Source organism: Cyprinodon variegatus, unplaced genomic scaffold (genome assembly GCF_000732505.1).
Source record: "Cyprinodon variegatus isolate N-32 unplaced genomic scaffold, C_variegatus-1.0 Scaffold1105, whole genome shotgun sequence".
Lineage (NCBI taxonomy): Eukaryota > Metazoa > Chordata > Actinopteri > Cyprinodontiformes > Cyprinodontidae > Cyprinodon > Cyprinodon variegatus.
Genome location: NW_015151558.1, coordinates 135791 through 145494, shown reverse-complemented (window position 1 = coordinate 145494; position 9704 = coordinate 135791). Strand labels below are relative to the sequence as shown.

General features: G+C 36.8%; 1 protein-coding gene across 1 annotated transcript in view; it reads left to right on the top strand.

Moving 5' to 3' along the window:
- Window positions 1–4619: 4619 nt before the first annotated feature.
- Window positions 4620–9704, top strand: part of dars (aspartyl-tRNA synthetase) — a 53166-nt gene continuing 48081 nt past the window's right edge. The window contains exon 1 of the mRNA XM_015400452.1: window positions 4620–4765. Within this exon, the coding sequence (XP_015255938.1) occupies window positions 4743–4765 (23 nt within the window). The 5' untranslated portion in view covers window positions 4620–4742. The remainder of the gene's footprint in view (window positions 4766–9704) is intronic.

Sequence of the window (9704 nt, the reverse complement as noted above, 5' to 3'; positions counted from 1 at the left end):
TTCCATCAATGTTGTGTGATGATGGTTTTTACCGCTTGTTTTCCCCTTTGGGGAGTAGGTGGGTGAGTAACGCTGTGGGGGTGGAAAGCCTCCTACCAAATGTCACCACCTGAACCGGCCTGTTAATGCAGGGGAACTGCACAGACAGACCCTGTAATTGCAGGAACATCTGTGCACTTTACATCTTAAGCAGACAGCAACACAAAAGCGGAAAAAAAAATCTTTGAATTAGCACCCATATGGCCCCTAAACAAAGAAACTATCACATTAAGTTTCCCTTCTGATTTATTTTCTTTCTTTTCCAGTTTGCAAGATATACTACTATCATTATGTCAGGCTTGTAAACAAGAAGTGCTCTAATTCACCTAATAGAGAGGGTCAGTGGGTCAGCTTAGCCATAAATAGATGTATTCAGGAGATGCAAATAGACAGGCATTGTCTTTCATGAGGGCTTTAGCAATATATCACTTGTATGAATTCTCTACAACACAATTATGACCCCATAAAATCTTAGAATAACTTGTTATGAACATTTATCCACATCAGTGTCTTTTAACTAGGATGTGTGCAACAGATTTAATCACTGGTGACAGAGACTGATGTTCAAGTTGGGAGACCAAAGGATGCAGAAACAATTGATGTCAAGGAGAATGAAGCCATCAAATGCCCTTTCCACAATTCAGCCCAGGCATTCATTACAAACTCCCATGGAGATAAATTTCCATATCTTTACCAGGAGAGAAAAAAAGCGTAAAGTGCTTCCATTAAGTCGAATGGTTAATGCCTGTTTTGGTGCAGTGAAACAGTATAAAACATGAGGAGGTTTTTTTAAGTTGGAAATGTAGCCAAATGAGCCTTATTTAGCATAAGAACTCATCCTGTGCAGGAGCATCAGCCATCGCTGTGCCTCACCTCTGTCTTTTTATTTGCATTTATGCTTTATGAACAAGAGATTTTTTTTAAACTCCCGGACAGAAAAAATACAGTTTTTAAAATTAAAGCTAGTAAAACAGCTGCAGCGAGTGAAAACATTTCACAAAAGCATTCATGGTTTTTAAAGTCTTTAATGCTACAACAATAAGCATAGAAAAAGTACCAAAGAGTATGCTGTTTTGAGACCAAATTAAAACTTTTGACAACACTATTGTCTTAAAAGGATGCTGCTTGAGGTTGATGAAGCTAAATGTAGCAAATTACTAGAAAAAAAGTGCAGAGGTTCTTCTTCCAACTAAACAACACCCCTAAATATGCAACCAGAGCTACAATGAAAAGGTACAGATCAAAGGATATTCGTTTTTCAGAATGGCCTAATCAAAGTTTAGACCTAAAAAAAGGACTCAGAGTATGTGCAAACTTGACAGGAAAGCAGTCTGCGCTTCAGCTTTTTTTTTACAATGAAGAAAGAAAAAAAAAGCCTAAAGGGGGCTAAAATGCAAACCACACCTTTCAGATTTTTTTTTTTACAAACTCTTCTCTCTCTCCAACTTATGACATGTGTCACTGTGTATTTGAATTAGTTGTAGCAGGTTAATTAGGACTTAATACTAACTTAAGAATCAGTGTCCTTAAAAATAGATAAAAGAAACATATCTTTCTTTTTACCTCACCCATGTATGTAACCTTGTGTTGATCCTTATCTCTGGAATGTGGCTAAATGTAAACATAAAAACTCAGAAAGACTGAATCTTACATGGTAACTGTATCTTTGCAAAGAATCACTAAAATCTTTAAGTTGGTGTAATTAAACATAAATACCTTAATTTCTAACTGACTATAAGTTGCATGATCATAAAAGGAAGGGGCTACATGGGTTCTGCTGCTCTCTAAACAGACTTTGGCCCTCAAAAGAGTCTTTAAATTTTAGATAAGCAGTCCTGTTAGGAATTCACATCTTGGGTACAAGAATGTTCGGCTCCATTCATTATTAAAGCTTTTATTCTCTCTGTGTAATGGAAAACTACAATATTCAACAACACAGATCTCTGATGCCTCATTTAAAGGGGCAGTTTTTAAAGTTTCTACCTTCAATAACCTACCATTTGAACTAGTAAGCAGAATGAAAGAAGTGAAATTTGAATGGTTTATATTTCCATATTTTAATTTTGAAACACACTTATTTCAAATTATTTCCTGCAGGAACGCTGAGATCCTGGGTTAAAGGCTAAAGTTGTTGGGGAAAGCAGGAAATTGCTCCTACTGGTGATTCATTATCTCTGCCAGGCAAAGTTTTAAAAATCCATATTTCCATAAAAGTACTCATCCTTAAGTGGTTAACATTGTGGACTGTGAAAACAAGATTTAAAGCTTAACAAACCTCAGCTTAGAATAACAACAAACAGCCTGAGCAACTTTTGCGCAGTTACTCACTCCGCCAAAGGTTACGTTGTTTTAGGGAGGAAAGTGAGCGACAGGAAGCCTGTTTCCTGCATCAGGAGCTCCGGTGGCCAGCAGCCTGAGAAAAGCTTTGATGACACCCCCGCTGAAGTCAAGCCTCCATCACTGCCAACTTGTTCCTGCAAAGGTTAGTAAATAACTGTGTGCACTTAGAGCACTCAAGCAAAGGTGAAAATGTAATTTCACAATTTTTGAAGGTACAGGGGTTGTAAAGTAACCTTCACCTGAAGCTGGCTGTTTATATACATTTATTACATGTAGCTATTTCCTTTACATTGTGGGAGGAAGCGTAGTTGAAAGGCTTTTTTTGTTAGAGAAGTTGTCCACTTCCATAAGCAGGTTTTTTTAAGTCAAAAGTCAAATATTTAGCTTTGATATGAGGGTAAATGTCAACGATTCCCTTCATAGTCTACCACCATACCCACAAAAACAGAAGTAGATCCCAAGATAAGACCACCAACCAAGAGGACCACAAGTGCAATGATGCGGTTCCTCATGCCTTATAGATTGAGCAGAGAGCTAAAACCAGCCATACAGGTATCTTTTATTAAGACATATGTTTTTGCCTTTATAACACAACAAATGGAAATATTGAAAAAGAAAAGGTCCCACAATTAATTATCCGTACCTAACATTTGATAATTATATATTTTGTGGGAGTTCAGTCTAATTCTTTAGATAAACATTAGAAAATTTTCTGAGATGATTCTAATATGTCTTTTATTTTTCTTGACTTTGACAGAATATTTTCATTACAGTCAAAGTCTATATGTCCTAAAATCTTATTGATTAATCTAACTTCAAAAGGAACAGTATATAAAACCTAGTCGTATTTGGTCACTAGTTATAGTTGTTTAAAATAAAAAAAGGTAATGAAAACGTAACTTAATTGTAAAGTGACTGATCAAGGCAATTAATGCCCTTAAACTTCACATTTTGTGACTCTGTCTTTCTAATATCTCATCCAAAATACTGAGGTTATCCTGAGCTATTTTCTGTATTTATGCTGCTATATGTTTGGGCTGCTGGATGACATAGGGACCATTTTTCCTCATTCTCCTTCATTCTATCTCTGAAGTGGCTCAGAGCTTGTCTGCCTGTTTGTATGTCTGCTTCTCTGCTTCTGCTATCTCATTGGACCACAGCCAGCCTCTGCAGATGGCTGGTCACACTGAGTCTGGATCTACTGGAGGTTTCTTCCTGTTAAAATAGTTTTTTTTCTTCTCTATTGCATGCTCTGTGTGAGGGTTTTCTCAAGAGTTTACGACAAAATGCAAGCAAAAATCGTCACTGAAAGCTAATCCAGGAGGAGCATGTCTTGCAATGACTGGATGCCTGTTCTGAAAAAAAGGAATTGAATTGAATTTTGTTACTTGCATCCTTATGAGGGTTTTGATGGATAGACTACCACAAAGTAGCCTAATCCACATTGTGAGAATGTTTTGCTTCACCATGTGTCACCATGAAAGCTAGTCATAGTTCATCAGCACCTTTATGTAGCTAAACCTGAACAGTTCCGGATGAAAATTAATTACAGAAGGATAAATGTAAAACTGTGAGAGCATTTTCATTTTAGTGGGACAATCATAAAGCACCAATGAAATGGTTTAGGTCAAAACATATTCATGCCTTAAAAATGAAAGTCCAAAACTTAAGTACAACTGATAATCTACTGCAAGACTTAAAAAAAACTGCTGTTTACGCACATTTCAATTCAATCTAACTATTATCTACTTAATCACAAAAAAAGGGAAAAATTCAATCTCACAACCTAAAATATCTCAGGATCTAGATGTGAAAAGCTGGTAGAAATGCACCCTGAAAAACTTGCAGCTCTGACAGCAGCAAAATGTCTTTTTACAACATAATGGTTTAGTGGGGATCGACCCAAGTGAATACTTAAGATTTCATACATAAAAAGATAAATAAAGAAACTCTAATTTCTCTTACTGATAATTCACTTTTAAGTATTGTTCCTGAACATTAATTAAAGTACAGTCCAACACCTTTAATTAAATTCAGGCAATTGAATTGACTGAGTATCATTTATTTCTTTAAATTACTTTGATTGTACCGTTTTCTGTTGTTTTTAAAAGTTCTGTGCACCTTGAGGAAATGACACCAAAGTTATTTTCATACAGAATTTGAGGTATTTCGTCTGCTCCGGACAAACGCCAATACAGCGGAACTACAGTCTGTGACTCGTTTCCAGCCGGAACTGTGCTCGGTCGAAAACAGCCCCTTCCTTCCTGTTCCCGTCCATGCTGTGAACAGCTGATGTGGTTATTCTTCCTCACTCAAACAGTTGTAAAGTAATCAGTCCTAATTGTTAAAGAATAAAACTGGACATGACGAAAGAAGAAGTGAACGGGTAAGAGTAGTGTGGAGGTTATGTTTGCTGTAGCTCTGCTCTTTGAGCGGCAGAATGACTGAAGCAGGGTGCTAGCACGGCTAGCAGCTAGCCTTAACATGCAACGAATTGCATCAGCTGAGCTGACACTTCAACTTCAGTTTGATTAAGCTTAACGGGGGATTTGTCAAAATTCTTAGACGCTCAGTAGCAGTTAAGCATTACAATCATCCCCCCCCCCGCTGAAACTGTACAGTTAATGTCTGAAAAGTGATGAATACAATGAATATGTTTATACAACACTCCTGTTCTCCGCACAAAATACATCATTGTCTTATACCTGACGTCTTTAATGATTTTACAACCTGCCTTTTATAAAATATTTGGAAATATTTGGTCTTTATAGCCCTAATCTTTATTGATTTTAACTTTTAAATCATGGCAAGAATTGCATTAACTGATGACAATTACCAGTGGGTTTACACCCTTAATATCTTATATTCTGTATCCTGCAAAATGCTTTAGAGTTTTTTAACTCTTTTGTTAGGATTATAGAATAAAAGTTTATCAGACTTACCTGTCAGTGGGTCTTTAATTGTGTTCTATTGATTGAGGAAAAATCATTACATAAAATTCATATGAAAAAGTAAGGCTGCATGTTAGTAAGAAAACGTTTCATAACCAAAACTTTTAATGGGTTTGTGATGACATTTTTTAAATATCACTGACACCAACTGACCCTATTGAGATTAATTAAACTAAAACCAAAATAATCCTCAACTACCATTAGTAATTGGTGGATATAGGTTAATAGAGTCTTGACCACATTTCCTATTATTAAACAAAGTGGATTTTAGAAAAAGATAATTGGTCAAAGTTGGTATAAAATAATCGGAAGATGATTACAAATTGACATAATGCAGATATTAAACATCCAGTGACAGATTGCTTCTTCATTCCCATATAAGCTTTGTTGGCCTAGTGGTTTCAGCAGTGCGCCACAGCGTCCACTCTGGGTTCCTGAGCAAAACCCTTAAAGCCGGGCATACACTCTGCGATATTCTCAATCGTTGCGCGCAGCTACAGCTCAAACTGTATGATGAAACGGCAGGGTTTAAAATTTCAAAGCTCACGATGTATGTTCTCACAGTGCCTCCCGACGCTCCATGCAACCTTACGACGGTTGACTGAATTTCAAACATGTTTGATTTTCCTTTGACCTTACGATTCCTGATCGGGAGGTAGTCAGGAGAGGCCCCTCGTTACCCCCTGTAGAATATATGATGCGCGACTGGAGATTCGGCCTGAAAAGGGCAAAAAATCTTACAGTGTAACCCTGCACTGCTCCCCTATGAGGTTCAGTTTGTGTCAAAAATAAGCAGATGTAAAATGTCTAGATGTTGTGCTGTTTTTGCATATGGGTTGTCTGCATATAAGCTGCACATGTATTTGTTGCATATGTAGATTCCGTATGTCTATGTTGTATATTTAGATGTTGCATATATAGCTTCTGCATGTCTATCTTGTATATGTGCAACATTGGAGTGTAGGTAAATTTATAGGCTTAAAAGTTTAAAATAACCCCAAGGGACCCCGCCTCTGTCCTGTGAATAAATGTGTGCTCACATTGGCAGGATTCAAAGTGCTTTATATGGTATGTAGTGTCTGGATCACCGAGTTTTTCAATCGCAGCTCAACCAACCGAACAAGTTTTCCGCCACTAGGTTCTTAATCACGGATGTTTCAGACATGCAGACTGGCAAGATTACAGTGAGGCAACATCTGCATATGCAACATCTACATATACAACATAGACATATGCAGCATAGACATATGCAACAAATACATGAGCAACTTATATAAATGCAGACAACACATATGCAACAATAGCACAACATCTAGACATTTTACATCTGCTTATTTTTGATACAAACGGAGCCTCATACTCTCCGGGTGCCGCACAATGGCAGCACATTGCTCCCAAGGGGATGGGTTAAATGTAGAGGTAAATTTCTCCAATGTGTGATCATTAAAGTTAAATTATTATTTTTACAAAATCCCCAAAATTTCTAGTTTTACAATAAAAAAGGAGTGAAACGAACAGCACTTACGCTGTTCAGTTTCTTTCAATTGTAATTTAGAAAAAAAAACCCAGAATGTTTTGCTTTTAGATGCACATAGTTCGAAGCCTCGTACTGAACAGCTCCTCTAGTTACAGAGACCCACTCTTACATACTTGAATCATGTTTATGGTATAATTACATGTTAGCTGAATGATTGTCAATCATGTAAAACTAGTTTTAACTTGAAGGAAATTTCTCTTTTTGGCTTAAGTTTTCCAAATTTTACATAAAAATTGACAAAGCTTTGTGTAGTGTTAAACTGTTTCCACTTGTTAATTGTTGTTTTATCATATAGTGATGTTAGAAATGTTAACCTTTTAACAGCACTGGGTGTGTCATGTTTGGAGACTGAAGCCATTTGATCCTTAAAGTCCTATTGGATGCTTGTATTATGAACCAGTTGAGCTGTCAATGGTTTAACTGTTGATTCTTTCTATAAGCGCAATATGGATTTGCTTCTCTTCATCCTAATCAAAATAGAAATAAAGCAAGATGTAATATTGTTGCATATAATAGTGCTAAATCAGAAACCATTACATGTATCTGTATTTGGAAGATTAGTTTTAAGTGTCCTGGAGGGGAAACCTGTTCTGTTGTTAAAGTGGTGGTGTCAGTGTCGGATTGGACAATAGAGGAAGTGTAACCGGGACTGGATTCCTCCCTTGGAAGCCATAATATGATGCAGTTTTAGGCTTTTGTTTGGGCTTTATTGCTATTCATAGCTGTCCTCTACTCCTTGTTATTTCCTGATCTCACAGGCTTCCTTCAGGTCCAGACTCCCAGTGTTCTGGGAAACCAAGCAGGTGTCATTCATATACCTTCAGTGTTTAAACACAATTATGAGTTACTGGACAAGGGCAGAGTTCAGTTTGATAAGATAAGATAAAATTATTGAAGCTGTCTTGTGGTGTTATAAAAACTGACAGTGTCTGTTATTAAAAAAATTGTGTCGCTAAAAATCAGAATTGGTACGACGTGCTTTTTAAAGATCGGGCATTGGTGATTGGCCAGAAACCTGCTATCGGTGCACCCCCAGATTAATTTATTTAATACAAAACAATAGCATGGTTGTGACGTCAGAGTAAAATGCATGGCAATTATGTTTACATTTTGCATAGAGAGGGCAAGAACGTGATCTATATGAAAAAAAACAATTGCATATGGTGGAATTTAACGCTACAAATAACATGCCAGTGTTAAAGCATAGTGGTGGCAGCTGGATAGACTCTTTCATGTCCCTGATTCTTCTCAGGAGTGACATGGCAGCTAGATACAAGGCATGCTTAAATAAAGAGGTTGGCCGATGCACTTTTTTAATGCCAGTGCCAATACTGATTATTTTGACTTCTCTAAAAGCTATTTTCAGTCTAGTTCCTTTTCTTGAAGAAAATGCTCTTTTATATATATATATATATATATATATATATATATATATATATATATGTGTGTTTTTTTTTTTTCTTGAAAACTTTACACAATCATAACAGATGTTACACAAGTCTCAATTTAAACAAAACAGTTTTTTTTAATCCAACCTTAGTCAATTCAAGCGGGAAAAAAGTGGCCCAAAATATCAACCAGCCGATACATCCTCTACTTCTTTATTTAACTAAGGTTATTCAACTACATTTTCTTGGATGTTTTTCCTTCAGAACCTCACTTCTTAGCTTATTTTATACTTAGAAATGTTTTTTTTTCTTCTTAATTTCTATGGTGGGGTGTGGACACCAGACATTAACTAAATTTTAAGACCCCTACCACAAAATAGGTCCTCTGGCAAAACTGCTGCTGGAATCTGGTGAAGATCACCCCTTAGTGTAATAGCAGAGCCCACTGTAGGATAAAAGCAGGAAATCAGAATAAAACAAAAGTTATATTGTATTTTCTTCATAGCTGTTATGATTTAGAAGCACATTACTGCCAGCCGAAACTGTGTGGAAACATGTTAGTAGAATAAACTCTGTTGAAATCATAAAGCTGGTAGAGGCCAGTGGTTCTCTATCCTGGTCCTCAGGGGCCGCTGTCCTGCATGTTTAGGCGCTGACACACACCTGACTTGTGTGAATGAATGATTATCAGGCTTCTGCAGCACTTAATGCAGGTTTGCTTCAACAGGGACGTGTCTACAATATGCTGGTCAGTGATACCTGAGGACCAAGATTGAGAACCAAAGCAATTGCCTATCGAGATGCATAATTTATGACTGTTTCATGGCAGATAAGTTCTGAAAATGAATTACAACCAGTTTTAATTCAGAAGAGGCCTGTAGAATCCACAGGTCGTCAATAATTGAAGCCTTTTAGAGGAGTGTTGTAGGTAGAATAACCACATACAGAGGCAGTAGCAGTATGTCTGCTTCAATAACATTTAAAGTCTAAATCATCATGTCCTCTGTAGTTGGGATTGCTTTAATCTGTTTCTCAGATCGCAAACTTTGTGTAATATTCTCACTGCAACAGTGGTTTCTGGAAAAGGTTTCTGCAGTTTAACCCTTTATAGGGCAAGTTACCATTTTTGATCACTTGCCTTACTAATGGAGTCTTCCCCCACCCCTCAGTGAGGTCTAGATGCACAAGATCTATATCCGGCCATTCAGCAAAGATCCTCCTACATGGCTGTACATCCTATTTTGGCATTTGACCAATTAGATGAGCCCTTGAATGTATGCATATATTACCTACTGTGAAAAGCAAAAGTTAACAATTCAAGAAAAAAAAAGGTAAAAAGATAATTGAAAAGTTAAATTGTAAAGTTAAAAAGTTAATAAGCCAAGTTAGCAATTATATTTAGTAGGGGTGGAACGGTTTACAAAATCCACGGTTCGGTTCACGGTTTCG